The sequence below is a fragment of the Citrus clementina genome, unplaced genomic scaffold (genome assembly GCF_000493195.1).
Source record: "Citrus clementina cultivar Clemenules unplaced genomic scaffold, Citrus_clementina_v1.0 scaffold_3, whole genome shotgun sequence".
Taxonomy (NCBI): Eukaryota; Viridiplantae; Streptophyta; class Magnoliopsida; order Sapindales; family Rutaceae; genus Citrus; species Citrus x clementina.
In genome coordinates this window covers 32,514,484-32,534,166 of record NW_006262339.1, presented here as the reverse complement: position 1 = coordinate 32,534,166, position 19,683 = coordinate 32,514,484, and the positions used below count along the sequence as shown (strand labels likewise).

The window sequence follows — 19,683 nt, the reverse complement described above, 5'->3', positions numbered from 1 at the left end:
GAAAATTGTATAGAGTGATTTGGGATTGGGATGAATTTTATTCACATATAATTAGTTTCTTGGAAGGAAAGCAACTAAAAGACAGACAGGATAGGGCTGAAAAAGAAAAAAAAAAACCTTATTAATCAGGAAAGCAAATTTTGTTAAGAGTCTGCAGATTATATTCTCAAAGATATAGCAAGAAATTTGCTTTTATTATTATTAACAGTTATAATGGGAAGGTGTTTAATGCATTTGCCGGAGTGTTCGACGAAATGCCTCAGTGAGGCATTCTTTTGGAAATGGTTACGGAGATCCCTTGATGTTAAAAATGATCAATTTTGGACAATTATGCTCTTCAACTATAGTGACCCAACTGCATTTGCTATAAAAAGGGATTTGTAATCATTTCTAAAAATACATAAAAGTGTCTCTATGAACTTTATTTCATCAAATAATTAGATTGTTGTTGTCCTTTTCCTTTTAAAACATAATTTGAGTTTTAAAAGATGTTTAAAGAACTGAGTGCACTGTCTCAACATAAGATGTATATTGTATAGCTAGAGTCTGTTAAGAATAGCTTGGAAATCGACACCAACTAAAGGTGATATCTCTACGGCTCTATCCTCACACTCAATGAGATATATCTATCCTTCTACTAATTTTTGAGGAGATATATCCATCTCACCCATATTAAATATGAGATTAAAATTCAATCAATGAAGAATTGAATGGGTGTTCTCAAAAATATTGCTGAAAGCACCTCCCCAAAGTCTCTCATTATTGGACTAAAAACCCTGGTACCCTTAACTATATTATCTGATGTTCAATACTAATTGGTCAGGCACACATAAATGGGATGAAACGGAGTTATAAGGAGAGAATTGAGTTAAATATTTCGAATCTTCTTGTCAAACAAGTTAAAGAACAAGAAGAGGTTTGAAAAGAAGCCAAAACAATTATGTGCCTGGTGAACACATAAGAACTGATCTTCACCTTTTATTTTTCAATATTAAAGATTAGTGCTACGTGTACACGACGTAGATAGATTATAAAATTTAACGTTACTTTCAAGGTTTCCACCCCTTCGTTTGCTATGTAACTAGTCATGATTCAATTGGCCGGCAAGGTTAACTTAATTTCCAAGATTATGCAATGATCAAATCACTAAACCTAGCTCTTCACTACCTGTATCATTGCCAATTTAAAGTTTGAGATGCTTTATTAACTAATAACCGAAAAAAAAAATTCCAGATTTTGGCAAATGCACAAGCTAATAACTGATGTTTGAATAGCCAATGGCAGATATAATTTTTAAAGAATCCTACCAATTAAGCGCATGCATGTGTAAGAATTAATTTAGGTTTTATTTGATATTGATATGATATGGTTTTTAAACTACAACTGTTATGCAATAAAAACTATAGCTGTCAAGGAAAAGTTCATGAGTGTTTAGATGGAAACATAGATGAAATTTTACAAAATAAATTGAAAAACCACCTACTAAAGACTAAAAGCTCATAAAACGATAACAAAATAAGCTATAATACAGTGTGGTATTAGACTGATTATCTTGTCTTTTTCTTCTAACATCGTAAGGTGTTATTATAGTTTCAGTGCTCACACACCCCAATAGCTGGGCTGTGGCGGCAAGCGCATTTGCTCAGCAAAACAAGAACAAATGCGCCCGGCGCCCTCCATTAATTAGCGGTTGCTATATTCGAATTAGTATTAGCTAGCTTTCTTAGATCTACCTTTTGTGTAATTAGGAAAGAAAAGTAGCTAATTAATTTTTTCAAGTTCGTTTGAGGGAGCCTGAACCTCCAAACTACAAGTAGTTCTTTTTTTTTTTCCTTTCAAAATCAGAGTTGCCCCTGAAGTATTATTTCATCAACTTAAATAATGGAAAATACAACTGCCTTTCCATAACACGTGCCAACAATTTAGCTACCTATCTTATTCAACAGCTGGCAAAACTTACACATAGCATAACAGAAACAAATAAAATAAACTATCTCTAACAAAGTATCGAACATGCAACGGCAGTACGTATCTTCTGTCACACGTTGATCTTCTGTCACACGTTGATCTTCTGTCACACGTTGAAGTCGCTGGGTCTCAAGCGCTTGTCCGAACTGAAGCACTCCGGAACGCTCACGAAGAGAAGATTCCATATTCCGAAGCCTTTTTTCGTATTTTCTCTTCTTGTACAAGTTCCAGCGACGGATGCTTGAGCACTTTGAAACCAGAGCTTCCCCTTCCTCCAGTTGTTGAAGAAACAAACGAATGATCTCTTCTCTTTCATTAGAGTCCCCGAGCTCTTGGTTTAACCTATCCATTTCTTTGATGAAAGGACTTAACAAGCTGATGGTGTTTTCAAGGCTATTTAGGGCGTATCTGAAGTTGCTCCACCTTTTTTTTTTTAATATTGTTTATACAGGACTGTAGGTATTACAATTAATATTGAGTAATGATTCAGCCACAAACTCTTGTACAAACTTATTTTGTACAAACTGATGTGGCATGAGAAGATTGGTTGAATTAAATATCACTTGGCCCACATGATTTGTTTTTATTCATTTATATTTTCATTCAACCAATGAATTAATGCCACGTCAGTTTGTACAAAATAAGTTTGTACAAGAGTTTGTGGCTGTATCATTACTCATTAATATTTATACACAGATTCTACAATTGGGACCTTCATCGTGGCATGTACTCCTCTGAAGCGCTGCCCAAATTCTTCAAACCCTCTCAAATATTCGAGGGATGTCCACTCTACTCACATTTCGTGAGGAATAGACTGGCTTCACTCAATTATGTGATAATTGAGGAAGGATTGTAAATAAGCCCCATAAATGCTTTTATGGAGGCTCGAACCCTTGCACTCATTATTCTAAGTGCAAAGACTCTCCCACTAGACCAAAGGCCCATTGGTAAGTTGCTCCACCTTGACTTTGATTCTTTAATCGCCACCGTTATCTCTTGAAATACAACACCTAGAAAGGCCCCCGCTACGAGACCCACTGCCGTTGCCGTTATCGTTGCCGGTTCTGGCATTGCCCGCCGTTATCTGCTTCCTAGCTTTGACAAAAATTAATACAAAACAATAATGCAAGAAATCAAGTTGGTCGTGCACAGCTAGAACTACTCTTTTATATAGCAAATTAAGGCTACAAAGACAACAAGTTCACTGAAAAGGACCCAGGACTTTTAATTAGTCCGCATTAATTTATATATTTATTTTAAGTATTTATGTGAGTGCCGGCATATGTAGAGGAGTAAAAAATAAACACATATATCAAGAAACACAGCATTAAAGCTCTTAGCAAAGTATATATGCTTAATAAAATAACAACAACATTAATACAACAATAAGCTTATAATAATATAAATTATTAAAATTGTACGATGAAAAATTATTTATGCGATTCTTGTTTATTTTATTAATAGAGAATGTGACATATTTAAATAATTTGATGTAATAAATGGAAAAAGAGAAAATATGACTGTAAAGAAAATAAATCATAAAATTATGAAAATGTTGTTAAATTAATTGTTACTACATGCCATTTTAACTTTGTAATACTAGCGACGATCGATGTTTCAATATAGGAGAAGGATCATCTCTTGGTCTTTTTCTTCTATCATTCCTATCCTTATTTAGTGAGTGGTTAAGATTGAGTTTTTTTGTTTGTCCTTTTCACTTTATTTAAATCAAGCTAGCTTTTTGTACTAGATTATGAAGGCAAGGAGAAGCAATAAGAGGGAAGGAAAAAAAAAAAAGAAAAGGAGAGGATCATAATTCTATAATGCATTGACGTATTTGTCTTTCAATTAGACTAGACAATAACTTTTTTTTAATAAGTTAAAGAAATAATAACATTTTAGCCCCCAACAATTTTAATCTATTCAATATATTCTAACTTCAATTGATTAAAAAACAAAAAAAGATTGGATTTGGGACATACATGAAAATAAAATAAAACTATATTATTATATAAAAATTGGAAAAAATTAGGGGTATTAATAAAATTTTCCAAGCAATTTGTTTTTACTCTTATTTATGTGGTTCAATCAATTATATAATGTTGTTGCGGAAGCGCGAGGTTGAGCAATTACTAATGCTGCGACTTCTGGAGAAATATAAATGTGGTGATAAACAAATGCAAAGAAAATAAAATACAATAATTTACGTGGTTCGGCGTAATGCCTACGTCCACGGGCGAAAATTGGAAGATAATTTTACTAATAATGAGAATTTACAAAAGTGAAAGAAAAACTTACAAAACCCACAACCCCAATACACCCAAATGGAACTATTGAGTGTTAGAAAATGCATATTTATAAAGGAGAAAACCGTCATTTTACATTTCAAGTCTTACTAACAACCCTTACTTTTATGTATTTAACCTTCTTGTGATTTAATTACATGTGTTTTATTTTAATTAAGTATTTTATATATTTTAGGGGCATTATAGTCATTTCACAATAAAGGAGAGATCAGACGGCAAAACAGACATCACTTTTGAACTCAGGACGGTCGAAAACCTTAGGAGAAGCATAAAAGGAAAAATGGCACTATTCATATGTACGGTACTATTCACGTGTACGGTACTAACTACGTTACTGTTCACAACACTGTTCACATAGACGGATCGATGACGTGGCATTGACCGATGATGTGGCATTGACTGATGAGGTGTCACGATCCTGTTGGGCTAAAATTCTTATGTACTGTTGATGGTGACGTGGCAACATATCAGTGGATGAAAAATCTCGCGTACGGTACATGCATCACACAGGATTATTTTCAACCAAACCGCATTACTGTTCATCCGAGTCAAACCGCATTACTGTTCATCCGCGTGGTCAAACCGTGGACTGTTGACTGATGACGTGGCGCAATCCTGAGCGTCCAAACTGTTTTTAATCCGATGGCCATGATTTACTCCATGTATCTATAAAAAAGGGGGCCTCCCCCCCTAATTTGATATCTCTGAATCCATTTTTGGGATCCATTTTCTGTAATTCCTTCTCCATCTTGTATTTTCTTCGTATTTTAATAAATTCCCATTTTGCCCCTAGTTCAATTATGAGTGGCTAATTTTCTTTTAAGCTTGGGTTGAAGGTGAAGTCTCAACATGTGTCATGGGCTTTATTTGGTAAATTTATTTTCTCTTCCCCTCTAATTTTTGTAGATGATTTAACTTTTCATCGACAAATAATAATAGTCTTGTCTAGATACCGCCTTGGTTACACCGGCTCTATAGTATAAGGTTATTATTATTTGACACGATAAGCCCTTAGCACCATATTGATTAGAGCGTGGTTCATGAGGTGTGGATTCCCCCCTCATGATTTAATTGGCATTAATACAGATTATTTAGCCCATGATGCATGTTGATACGGATCCAGGTACCCAAGTATGTCATTTCAATAGATTTCGCTTCAATTTATTCTCGCCATTGCAATTCCAATTTTAGAATTTATTATCGCCATCTCAATTCCAATTTTAGGATAATTTAAATCACTTCCACCACAATTTCAACCACCCATTTACAAAATTAATTCTACATATAATTAAAATCCACCTCCTCGTGGGATCGACACTCGTCACCATTGATCTATACTACAATAGATTCGTGCGCTTGCGAGTACATTAAAATTTGCACAACAGGAACCTCACTAGAACACTCAAGTGGAAGCTCTCTCAAATTCTCTCAAAGAACTCATTTGCAATTGCTCTCTACTTCTCTCAAATTGGGATGCTATCAAATGAATAAATAGCTTGGTATTTATAGCCAAATATCATGCATGCATTTAATCCTTGTTCCCAAAAAGTCTTTAAAAAATGGTAACCAAAATCAACAAATTTGAAAAAAATGATTGGCTTCTAGAAAACCATCAAATTTTTCTCCATGCAATTTCAACAAAAACCGTGCCACCAACCTTGCTTTTTGAAATTGGCAAACCTACCAATGTTTCTTTTTGAATTTGGCAAGCCGATCAACTTTGTTTTTTTTTTTTAAATTGGCTTTGAAATTGGCAAGCCATTATTTGACTTTTCAACAATTCTCCATCTCGACGAAGATTTAGTAAATCTGAGCCGATTATCAACAAATCATCCTCCAGTTTCTGCCTTCTCCGACTGCTTTTAAACTTGTAGGATATTGATCAAGTTTAGACAATGCTCAAACTTGATTGCCGTCACTACCTTAGTCAACATATTTGCGGGATTATCTGCAGTCTTAATTTTCTGAAGAAGAATCTTCCCTTCATCAACAATTTTTCGCACAAAGTGAAATCGTACATCAATGTGCTTCATACGTGTAGAGCTGGCAAAACGGGTCATCGGGTCATGTTCGTTTCGTGTCAGCTTCGTGTCGTGTCAAATTTAGGTCGACCCAAACCCGACCCATTTAATAATCGTGTCAAAATATTGAGACCCAAACCCGACACGAAAAAATAATCGGGTTACCCAATAACCCGTTTAATATCTATATATTGAACAAAAGTTACATCAAATATTTACACACTATCATACATACGTATGTACATAAATACATACATACATACATAATTTATCAATATTATAAAATATACATATTTACCAATATATTACACATGTACACTATTGAGGTTTTAATTATATATATATATATATATATATATATCAATATTATAAAATATACATGTCTATCAATTTTTACACATTTACACTATTGAAGCTCTAAATGTATGTAAAATTTTATAAATAAAACATTGTGTTTATATTTACCCTTTTAAAGAATAAAAAAAAGAAAATCATCTCTAATATTTGAGTTTTAATTATAAGAATATGTAAATTATTTTAAAATAGAAAATATAATCGGGTCATTGATCGGGTAAATGGGTCAAGAATTTTAACCCAAACCCGACACGGAAAAAAATCGTGTTGACCCGGACCCGACCCATTTAATAATCGTGTTAAATTTGACGACCCATACCCATTTATTTATGTCGTGTTCGTGTCGGGTAATCGGGTCGTGTCAAATTTTGCCAGCTCTACATATGTGCATGATAAACTTGGTTTTTGGTTAAATGAATAGCACTCTGACTATCGCAATACACATTAATGTGCTCCTGTGCCAATCCCAAATTTTCAAGCAAGCCTTGTAACCAAATAGCCTCTTTAACAGCCTCTGTAATTGCCATGTACTCAGCCTCTATGGTCGACTGTGCAATTGTAGACTATAGTGTAGACTTCCAACTAATTGGCCCTCCAGAAAAAGTAAATACATATCTGATGGTTGACCGTCGTTTCTCCAAATCACCAGCATAATCAGAATCAACGTACCCGATCACACCTTGACCAAGTGTATCGTCTCTCTCAAACAGTAAACCAACATCCACAGTCTTCTGAATGTACCGTAGAATCCATTGCATAGCTTGCCAATGTCCTTTACCATGATTATGCATATACTTGCTCATTATACCAACTGCATGTGAAATGTCAGGCCTTGTACACACCATTGCGTACATCAAGCTACCCACTGCATTTGAATACGGAACTTGTAACATGTATTCTCGTTCTGCATCTGTCAAAGGAGATAGTTATTCAGAAAGCTTGAAATGAGAAGCCAATGGGGTACTCACAAGTTTTGTCTGCTCAGTCATTCCAAACTACTGTAGTACCTTCTTCAAATATTGCTTCTGAGACAAGCTTACTTTGCCACGAGCTCTATCTCTGCATATCTCCATGCCAAGAATCTTCTTAGTTTCACCTAGATCTTTCATTTCAAATTCTTGATTGAGTTGAGTCTTTAACTTTTCAATCTCATCTTTGATCTTTGATGCTATTAGCATATCATCGACATACAATAGCAAATAAATGAAAAATCATTCTTGTAGCTTGCGAAAATACACACAATGATAAAATTTGTTTCTTGTGTACCTTTGCCCTTTCATTCAAATCGCTTATACCACTGCCTCGAAGATTGTTTTAATCCATAAAACGACTTTGTCAATTCGAAAACCCAATTTTCTTTTTCAGTAACCTTGAATCCATCTGGCTGAGTCATGTAAATTTCCTCTTCCAAATCACCGTGTAAAAATACAGTTTTTACATCAAGTTGAACTAGTTCAAGGTCAAATTGCACAACCATGGCTATCAAAATTCGAATAGATGAGTATTTCACAACTGGCGAAAATACCTCATTGTAGTTTATTCCTTCCTTCTGAGTGTAACCCTTCGCTACCAATCTAGTCTTGTATCGAATTTCATTTTTATGAGGAAATCCTTTCTTTTTTGCATATACCCATTTGCACCCAATTGCCTTCTTTTCCTTGTGCAGTGTAACTAACTCCCAAGTTTCATTTTTGTGAAGAGACTGCATTTCTTCGTTCATTGCTTTCTTTCACTGTATACTTTTCAGGTTACTTATTGCTTCTCTGTAAGTGGAAGGAACATCATCATCTACAATTAGAAGTGCATAGGCCACCATATCAACAAAGCGAGCAAGTCTGTGAATCTCTCTGCGTGGCATTCTATATGCAATTGAATCTTGTTGCTGTGAAGGTTCCTGGGTCAGAACCTCTTCATCATCTTCGGTCGATGGAGAATCACTATTCGTCTCATCAACACCAACTAGATCAGCTTTAACTTTTTCAAATTCCACATGCTGCAAAGTGCTACTGGTTTTGTCATCCTCTTGAAAAATCTTTTTGTTTCAACATGGTTGATTCATCAAAAGTTATATCTCCACTGAAAATAATCTTCTTTGTAACAGGACACCAAAGAGTGTATCCTTTTACTCCACCAGTTATACCCATGAACAATGATTTCTTTGCTCTTGGGTCTAACTTAGATTCCTTTACATGATAATAAGCAGTGGAACTAAAAATATGTAAAGAATCATAATCAGTAGCAGATTTACCAACCCACATCTCCATGGGTGTTCTGCCCTCAATTACAGTTGATGGCAAACAGTTGATCAGATGGCATGCATATACAACTGCCTCAACCCAAAACTCTTTGTTCAATCCAGCATTGGACAACATACATCGAACTTTCTCCAATATAGTCTGGTTCATGCGTTTTGCCACCCTATTTTGTTGTGGTGTATCTCGAATAGTGAAGTGTCGCACAATACCCTCATCTTGGCATATTTGCAAAAATGGATCATTCTTGTACTCACCATCATTGTCTAAGCGAAATCTTTGGCCTTTCGACCAGTCTGAGTCTCGACCATTTTCTTCTATTTCAAAAATATTGCCAAAACTTCATTTTATTCTTCATCAAATACACCCATACTTTTCTTGAATAACCATCAACAAAAGTAACAAAATAGTGCTTACCTCCCAAAGAAGCTGTTTTGGTAGGTCCCCACACATCATTGTGAACATAGTCCATAATTTCTTTTGTATCATGAATTGCTAAACCAAACTTTACCTTTGTCTACTTGACCAGAACACAATGTTCACAAAACTCTAATTTGTAAGAATTTATACCTTTCAATAAGCCTTGCTTCGCCAAAGTCTGCAAAGCTTTTTCACCAGTATGTCCCAAACGCGTATGCCACAACTTAATTGCTTCTGAATTTGCATCTTTTCCAGAAACTGTTGATGCTGATCCAATAACTGTACTTCCTTGGAAATAGTACAAGTTATTTCTTTTTGTGTCTTTCATCACGGTCAGCGCCCCAGCCACTACCTTCAATAATTCATCTCTCAAAGTGATTGTACGCCCTTTAGATTCTAGGACTCCTAATGAGATAAGATTTTTCTTCAAACTTGGTACATAGCGAACATCTGTCAAGACTTGGATTGAGCCATCATGATTCTTTAATTGGATTGTACCTATTCCCATGGTTTTACAAGCATTGTCATTGCCCATAAAAACAACTCCACCGTCTAGCTCCTTGAAGCTAGAAGACCAGCCCTTGTTAGGACACATATGATAAGTACAACCCGAATCCAAAATCCACTCATCTGAGTGACATATCAATGTCATGCCAACCAGACTAAAGTCTGACTCCTCATCATGCTCTGCTACACATGCATCAGAAGTAGCCTTGCCCTTTTGTAACTTAGGACAATTCTTTTTTCAATGCCCTTTCTCACGACAAAAAGCACATTCATTTTTGGCAGGTCTCTCTTTAGACTTGTTCCTTTTTCCAAGTTTGCGGCTTTGCGAACGACCTCTCGCTGTCAATGCTTTTGCAATTGTATCTCTGTGATCCTTTTTGTCTTTCTTTCTAGTCTCAGAGTTGTACAATGCACTGCATACAACATCGAACATGACATTGTCCTTCCTATGAAGCAAAGTGGTGGTGAGATGATCATATTCATCAGGAAGGGAATTCAACAACAACAGTGCCTTATCTTCATCTTCAAAGTTCTCATCCAAATTTAGCAAATCTGCCAATATTTTATTGAATGAGTTCACATGGTCATTCATTGACATGCCAGGTGTATATGTAAATCGATAGAGTTTCTTCCTCATATAAAGCCTATTTTCAAGGCTTTTCTTCATATACTTTTCTTTCAGTGTCTCCCACAATTTCTTTGTCGATGTCTCCCTCATGAAGAGTATTTATGATCTTTAGCTAGACATAGGCGAATAGTACCACATGCCTGTCTATTCATCTTTATCCACTTATTGTCATCCATCATGTCAGGCTTTTCTTCAAGAGCAACGTCCAACTCTTGCTGATATAAGATATCCAACACCTCACATTACCACATACCAAAATTATTGGTACCATCGAATTTCTCCACTTCAAACTTTGCGTTAGTCACAGTAGTCCTTGCTAATGAAGACGACGACGACGACGATGCCTCTGCCATCCTTTTTATCTCAAATGATCAGTTTTTCAACAACTATTTACACTTGAAAAACAACCTCTATGATGTTTATTTCGCGTGAATAAATGCACCAGGAAAGTTCCCAGGAGAATGGAGGGGTCACAACGGTCCCACTTAAAACCCAGACTCCGTAGGCTCTTATCGCCTTGTTGACAGAACTTTCCTAGACATGCAAAAATACACACTACTTACAATAGACTGTCTCCCAAGTATAAATGGTCGTCTCCATCGTATCAATGAACAGTACTGTATACGTGAACAGTACCGTATACGTGAATAATACCGTATGCCCCAAACACGAACCTTCGGCTTTGATACCAATTGTTGCGGAAGCGCGAGGTTGAGCAATTACTAATACTGTGACTTCTGGATAAATATAAATGTGGTGATAAATAAATGCAAAGAAAATAGGACACTATAATTTACGTGGTTCGGCGTAATGCCTACGTCCACGGGCAAAAACTGGAAGATAATTTATTGATAATCGGCTTAGATTTACTAAATTTTCGCCGAGGTGGAGAATTCTAGAAAACCATCACATTTTTCTCCATGCAACTTCAACAAAAACCGTGCCACCAACCTTGCTTTTTGAAATTGGGTTTGTTTTTTGAATTTGGCAAGCCGACCAACTTTGTTTTTTTTTTTTAAATTGACTTTGAAATTGGCAAGTCATTAAATGTTACGTTAGTTTATACAAAAATAATTTATATAAAATTTTGTAACTATAACAATCTATATGTATATATGCACACACCAAGTCGTCTAGAGCTCGATTTGTTGACTTGATCATTGCATATTCTGGAATTGATCTTCCCTCTCAATCGGATTGTGACTAGTATTACCTCCACAAGCATCTACGCATAGACGCGAGGGAAAAAAAATTAACAGAAATAAAATTAATTTCTTTTCTTTTTTTTTTTTTGAAAAAATGTGGGAGTACGTGCAAAGCTCAAATTATTGGACTAGAACTCCTTAAAAACCACTAGCACAAGTTAAGTACTTATTTATGCTTTTGAAAAGTAATTAAAAGACAAGTCATTTACCTTAACTAATTGATCATATGTGCACATACTATTGCTCTATTGATTCATTTTCCCGATTTTGTCTCCATTTTGGTATGTCTATCATTAGGTTAATTTATACTTAATAACTAACTCAAGAGTTTTGTAACTATTCTCAACTAATGTAGAATATTTTCCCTATTAACACTAATCTCTTTGGTTTGAAAAAGAAAAATAATAGTAGTAATAATTATAGAATCATAACTTCCTTCACAATTTTCCTCGGACTGAGCCGCCTGTGGAATATCCATTTTCATTGATGAATCACACGTGCAGAGACTTTGGTGACTGAAATCTGAAACCACCATATATAAGCCGTACTAATCCAGATGTTCAATTATATATAATAATAATAATAATAATAATAATAAAATAAAAAAATAAACTAACTAACTATAAACTTTTCAAATAAGCATCGCAATGATATCGAGATTGAGATACTACTAAAAAGAAAGTAATATTATTCAATATTTAATTAAAGCCAACATGTAATTTTTCCTTAGATGAGAATTGGGAACCAATTTTCAAATTTTTTTTTAGGTCGCTATCATGTACAAGTAGCATTTTTTTTTTCCTCTTTTGACCAAGTATGCAAGTAGAATTAATCTTTAATACTGGAATGGGAAATAAAAATTAAAGATTAAGCAATGACCCGGTAATTTACTTGATTGATGGCGGATTGAGTGTTGCAATTGGGTTTAATTGCTCGACTACTTGTTTCTTTTAACTCTTTACAGAAACAGACATTCGATCAGAATTTTTGAGCGGATGTGCACTTTCAGGATACTGTAAATATTCTTTTCATATATATATATGACATTACGATCTTGATTTTTATCGTGCTTGTATGTCATAGTGGGTTTAAATCTCACCATTTATAAATTACATGACAGTCTTGATTTTTATCAATAAAATATTTACCTTGAGGCGTTAGCCCATAATTGATGTGCAAAAATGGAGAGAAAATGGAGGACATGATCCAATTGAATAATGACATGTGTACGCACAATCAACTAGTTTAAAGTAACGATTTGTCTTTTTATTTATTTATTTATTTTATCTTTTAGCGTTTTTGTATTCATTTTTGTTCTTTTGTACATACTACTCTTTCTTTGAAGGTTTCAACGTCGTTGCGTGGCTGCAGTTAACTACTTACTAGTCATAATGAAATTTCTAAGAATATGCAATGATGAAATCAATATGCCGAGTTCTAGACGAATGGATGTTATTACTAATAGTTAATCGAAACTTGCAAATCAAGCGATCAAGTTAAATATTATCAAATGAGTTGATGACTGGGGTAGGTTGCATGTCACATAAGTCCCATGCAGTATGCGTATGTTCAAATTTAAAAAAAAAAAATTTAAAAAATCTATATTGATATTTTTTAATATAAAGAACTTTTTTTTCCATATTATAACATGATAATTCAATATGCATTGCTTGCGTTGGAATCAACCGTAAACCCTAAACTCTCTTTCTCACGACATTTTTCGTAGTCATAACATAATCTTTAGAGAATTTGACTAATTAAATGCATGTACTTCTGAGATTTAATTTAAGCCTATTTGGTAGTGAGATAATGTGGCTTCTAAATGGAATAAAAGATACATCTATCAAAGAAAAGTTCATAGATGATTAGAAAAGATGATTGGTGAAAACAATTACTAGTTAATATATACTTTTTTGTTTAGAAACATAGATGAAATTTAAAAAAAAAAAAACATGTAAAGAGATTAAAGGCTCATAAAAAGCCAACGAAATAATGAACTATCACACGTCGTGGTGTTATAGTATTAATAAATTATTTTTTTCTCTAACACCCACAGTGTCATAATTTAATTTGTTAATTAATTTTTTTTGGTTTAAATATCAGCACTCACACGCCCCAACAGCAAGGCTGCGGCAACCCATCGGCTAGGCATAACAAAAACAAATGCGCCCGCCCAGCGCCCTTAATTAATTAGTGGTAAATATATCTTGTATTATACGTTGAAGGCACTGGGTATCAAGCGCTTGTCCAACCTGGAGCACTCCGGAAAGCTCACGAAGAGAAGAATCCATATTCCGAAGCCTTTTTTCGTATTTCCTCCTCTTGCACAAGTTCCAGCGACGGATGCTTGAGCACTTTGAAACCAGAGCTTCCCCTTTCTTCAGCTGTTGAAGAAACAAACGAATGATCTCTTCTCTTTTATTAGAGTCCTCCAGCTCTTGATTTAACCTATCCATTTCTTTGATCAAAGGACTTAACAGGGTGATGGTGTTTTCAAGGCTATTTAGGGCGTCTCTGAAGTTATTCTTTAATCGCCACCGTCATCTCTTGAAACGCCTCACCTAGAATGGCCCCTGCTAACAGACTTCCCACTGCCGTTGCTGTTATGATCTGCTATGTTGCCGTTATTGCCGTTATCGTTGCCGGTTCTGACATTGCCCACCGTTATATATATTTGTGTGTGTGTGTGTGTGATCTGCTCTGCTAGCTTTCACAAATATTAAGAAAAACAATAACGCAAGAAATCAAGCTGATACATGAACAATTGCACCCAAAAGAGAAATTATGCTATCCGGCCAACATGCCTCAATATATAACAAGTTGACTGAAGAATGGACCTATGTCAGTCAACCCTTTTTGATAATATTTAACTTGATCATCAAGTTTCAGTTAACAATTAACTATTAGTAAAAATATAATACCAGGTCGTCTAGAGCCTTTGGTCTATTGGATTTGATCATTGCATATTCTTGGAAATTAGTTTTCCCTTCCAATTGGATCATGACTAGTTATGACTTCTTATTATTACCTCCACAAGGATACACGTATCAACGTGAGGAAAAAGAAAAATCAACTAAAGTACAAATCTCTCCTTTTTAACTTTTTTTCCCCTCCAACTAGGTACGTAAGCGGACCAAGTCAAATTAATGAACTTAATTAAGCTCTTTAAAACCACTTACTCAGATTAATATTTAACTACTCTAAAAAAGAAATGATTGAAAGGTCCGAAAATCTCGGACGTGGCGAAAATCCTATTTTGGGAGGGATTTTTCCTCCGCCGTTTAGAGAGGCTAGAACGACCAAGAAAGCAAGGTTTCGTGATGAGGAACAAGCTGGTGATAACCTTATGCAGGTTTCGTACAAAGAAACTCTCGTGAATGTGTCGCAAGCGCTGGAGCAAGGTTTTGGAGGTAGACTAGGGGAGTTTGAGGAAGGGGATGTGATTGAGAATAACGAGGGACCTATGCCGTCCATCACTTTCTCGGCTAGGGTTCATGAAAAGTTGAGTGAACTGTGGAAGAACTCAATTGTTGTGAAGTTGCTTGGCCGCACAATTAGATACAGAACTCTCTGTGCAAGATTGAATGTATTGTGGAAAACAACCATGGGTTTCTCGGTGATTGATTTAGAGAACAATTATTTTTTGGTTCGTTTTCGCTCGGTAGGTGATGTTGTTGATGCTCTAACTAAGGGCCCTTGGCTTATAATGGGTCATTACTTAACGGTGCAGCCATGGACGCCGTCTTTTGATTTCACAAATACGGCTTTTGATCAAGTCATGGTATGGATCTGGTTACCTGGCCTTGCTGTTCATCTTTATGATCGTAAAATCTTATAGAAGCTCGACCAGTTAGTGGGCATCGTGATTAAAATCGATTCGAATATAGCCTCTTCTACTCGTGGAAGATTTACCCGACTTGCAGTAAATATCTCCTTAGCTAAGCCATTGGTATCTCAGTTTGAGTTGGATGGGAATGTTCAAAAGGCGGAATACGAGGGATTGCCAGTGATCTATTTTAAGTGTGGAAGATACGGCCATAATAGCAGCAACTGCAAGGAAGTTGGCACTTCGACAAACTTTGGAAATGTTGGTCAGGCTCAACAGGCTATGCCGGGTAACGAGGCCCCTGCCCAACAGGATGTTGGTCGTAAAGATGATGATAATGTAGTGCCCTTTGGACCTTGGATGATTGCGACCAGGAGAGGCAGGAAACCTAATAGTGGTAAGGAGAATATTAGTGATTTAAACCATAATCGTGAGCATGCTGGGGCTGGTACTTCAAGGTTCTAAATCTTAGCTCAGGTCACAGATGAATGTGAAAATCATGTGCATGCAGCCTTCACAGATATCCCCTCCACCTCACGTCAGCCTCTTTACCTATCTCAAACCCTACATTTACTTCCAATAAAGATATCACAGTAAAGACTTTGGTACGACGCAAGCCACATACCAAGGCTATGGCTGCAAAAACTTAGAGTAGGAAACCAAATGTCTCAGAGAACCCTATCCGCAATCCCTTCCAGTCGACTGCTCTTAATATCAGAGAGAAATATATAAATTCCTTACCTCAGCAAACCATAATCTTAACTCACACTTTACTCTTCAGCTTGTCTCTAGTAATCAATATGTCTCCCCTCTCGCTACTACCTTGGACCCTACTAAACATACTGTGGTGTTTTGTTCTTCCCAAACCCTTCATAACAGGGATGTGAGGAAAGTGGCCACGAAGCATAGAGATAGGCAAGGACCGGATCCACAACATTTGGCTGACTCTCAAGATGTTCATAACATCTCTTGTGTGAAGGAAGTTGGAAATGCTCATACCCATCCAGCTGTGCCTATGAGTGGTGTTGATGGGGATGGGATGTCTGATGATGAAGACTCGATGGTTCAAGAAACACCTTTGGCGTTGATGGATGTCAATGGTCAGCAACAGTAGGATTCTGTCCTTCTCTATTTGTATTTTATGTCAATAAGTATCATGTACTGGAATGTCCAAGGGGCGGCCTCAGGCAAGTTTATGCGCTCTTTTAGGATAATTGTTAAAAAGTATAACTATTCTCTAGTGGTTTTGATGGAACCTCGTATTAGTGGGATTAAAGCAGATGAGTTTATCATGAAAAATGGCTTTGATAAATCACATCGAGTGGAAGCTGTGGGCTTTTCTGGAGGAATTTGGCTCCTTTGGCGGAATTTTATAGAGGTGGAGGTTTACTTAATCATAGGCAATTTATTCATTTTAGAATTTGTATGAATAATGTCTTTGTGTCTTAGGCAACAGCTGTTTATGCCAGTCCAAATCCAATGTTGTGGAGATAGCTGTGGAGTCATATGGAAAACCTTGCTCTTTCAATCCAAGGTCTTTTGGTTGATTGGCGGGGATTTTAATTTTATTTTATATGCTTCAAAAAAGCAGGGGGGTGTTGTAAGGAGTTCGAGAGTGTGCAACTTATTTCAAAAGTGGTTTGATGGGCATCAAATTTTTGACTTAAAGTTCAAAGGTCCAAGGTTTACCTGGTCATGTGGATTGCTTTTTAAATATGATTACTTAAGTTTACAGACAATTATGTTCTCCACCTTCTGAAGGTTGCCTCAAATCACAGGCTGATGCTGGTTCGGTTTGAAAGAGCTGTGTTTGGACACTAGGTGAACATGCCTTTCTGATTTTTGGCTTCTTAGTTAACACATGAGCACTTAGTACTTTTGTAAAGCATGTGTGGGATCCGCATGCCCATTATAATACAACGGCTTCTCATTTTGTCCAGACGATTCAAGCTTGGAATCGAGAGGTTTTTGGGAATACCTTTCAGGGAAAACGCCGGCTTATAGATCAGATTAATGGGATTCAAGCAACCTTAGAGAATTATAGCTCTAGAGGTTTGATGCGGTTAGAGGCCCGCTTGGAAACGAGTTAGAAATGGTGATGGGCCAGGAGGAGATTCTTTGGCTACAAAAATTTGAAAAGATTGGCTATTGCATGGAGACAGAAATACGAATTTCTTTCATAAAAAAATTATTACTCGAAGGTGGCGGAATAGAATTGAGGCCATTCAGGATAATTCGGGGAATTGGTTGTATGATGAGGAATATATTTGGAGCCATGCAGTTGAGTATTTTTCTTCCTTATTTAAAAGTGAAACTACAATTTATCAAGATTACGATGTTCCAATTTTTTTCCAATCTTTGATACTTATGATATTGATTGTGCTGCTGCCCCAGTTTTGGGGGAGAAAATTAAAATAGATGTGTTTAGTATGAAGCCTCTTAAAACTCTAAGTACTGATGGTCTGCATGCTATTTTTTATCAGTCTCAATGGAATATTGTTGGTCCTTCCTTTTGCAAGTTTATTGATGATATTTTTATCACGGGCAAGGTCCCTCAAGAAATTAATACTACCCTTCTGGTTTTGATTCCTAAAGTGGAGCATCCTACCAGCTTAAAAATGTTCAGGCCCATAAGCTTATGCACAATTGCTTACAAGACAGTGACTAAAATTATAGCTAATCGATTGCAAGCTTTACTGCCTGATCTAATAGGCCCCAATCAGACAAGCTTTGTTCATGGGCGACATATTGTAGATAATATTGTTGTTGCTCAGGAAGTGGTTCATTCCATGCACAGGAAAACTGGTAAGAAAGGGTTTATGGCCATTAAGGTTGATCTTGAGAAGGCATATGATCAACTTAACTGGGATTTCATTTTTGATACTTTTCAATAGACTGGTTTACCGATTCATTTATCTAGGCTCATAATGGAATGTGTAACATCAGCTAGTATGAGCATTTTGTGGAATGGTGAGGCCACAGAGGAATTTTTTTCGGGGAGAGGTATCTGTCGGGGAGATCCTCTATCGCTTTATCTTTTTGTTCTTTGCATTGGGCGGTTGAGCCATGGTATAACCCAAGCGGGGATAGATGGAAGATGGAAGCCTATTCGGTTGGCTAAACATGGAACTCCTTTAATGCATTTATTTTTTGCAGATGATTTGCTTTTATTTGCGGAAGCTTCGATCGATCAAGCTTATATCATTGATGTTGTTCTGGAGAATTATTGTAGGAGTTCTAAAGCAAAGGTCAATAAAACAAAAACCAAAGTCTTTTTCTCAAAGAATGTCTTATCTAGAGATGCACATCTCATCAGTGCTGCTTTGGGCTTTTCGGCTACAAATGATTTGGGTGACTATCTTGGTATGCCTTTAATCCATTCGCTGGTGAATAAAGATATTTATCACTCTATTCTTGACAAGGTGGACAAGCAGCTTATTGGCTGGAATGCGGCTCACTTATCTTTTGCTGGTCGAGTCACCTTGGTTCAATCAGTGCTTCAAGCAATGCCCCGTCTACGCTATGCAAACGACCTTGCTTCCTTCCCCAGTGTGTCATAAAATAGATAAATCTTGTCGGCATTTTATTTGGGATGGGAAGTCGAAGAGTCACAAGATGAGCTTGGTGGGGTGGGATGAAATTTGCATGCCGAAAAATCATAGAGGTCTGGGGTTTAAAAAAATAGACGTGATGAACCAGGCGTTGCTGATGAAATTGAGTTGGGAAGTTGTTTCTAGCTTGGACAAACTGTGGGTGAAGGTTTTTTTGCTCTAAATACGGCTTGGATCCTAGTAAATTACTGATTGCTCTTCCTGATAAACCGGGGTCTCGAATCTGGATAGCTGTTCGGAGAACGTGGTCGGCAATTTTGCATGGAGCTCGTTGGTCAGTTTGTGATGGAGCAAGAACTCGATTATGGATAGATTGTTGGGTTACGAAGCACAATCCCTTGATCAGTCTCGCCCTTCAGCCGATTCCTCATGACTCTATAAATGCCACTGTGAGTGAATTTACTAACGTGCCTGGGGGTCGAAATTGGTCGAGATTTGAACATTTGCTGCCAAATTTTATTCTCATGCAAATTGCTTCGGTAATGCCTCATGCTTCCCATCTTGGTGCTGATAAAATTTACTGGTGTTTTGACCCAAAAGGCATTTTTACGGTTCGGTCAGCCTATGACTCTCTTTGTTATCAAC

General features: G+C 36.4%; 1 protein-coding gene across 1 annotated transcript; it reads right to left on the bottom strand.

Annotated features, from left to right (window-relative positions):
* Positions 1-1,939: 1,939 nt before the first annotated feature.
* On the bottom strand, positions 1,940-3,039 carry LOC112099883 (probable disease resistance protein At5g66910). The gene is made up of 3 exons (XM_024187387.1): positions 2,930-3,039; positions 2,029-2,391; positions 1,940-1,946 (listed from the first exon to the last, which is right to left on the bottom strand). The coding sequence occupies exons 1-3, from the start codon at positions 3,037-3,039 to the stop codon at positions 1,940-1,942; spliced, it is 480 nt and encodes a 159-aa protein (XP_024043155.1).
* Positions 3,040-19,683: the final 16,644 nt, after the last annotated feature.

Excerpts from the sequence above, each read along its gene's own strand:
- LOC112099883 (XM_024187387.1), bottom strand. The coding sequence starts at position 3,039 with ATGCCAGAACCGGCAACGATAACGGCAACGGCAGTGGGTCTCGTAGCG. Across the intron at positions 2,392-2,929 it reads ATTAAAGAATCAAAGTCAAG|GTGGAGCAACTTCAGATACG; the intron begins GTGGAGCAACTT and ends AAAAAAAAAAAG.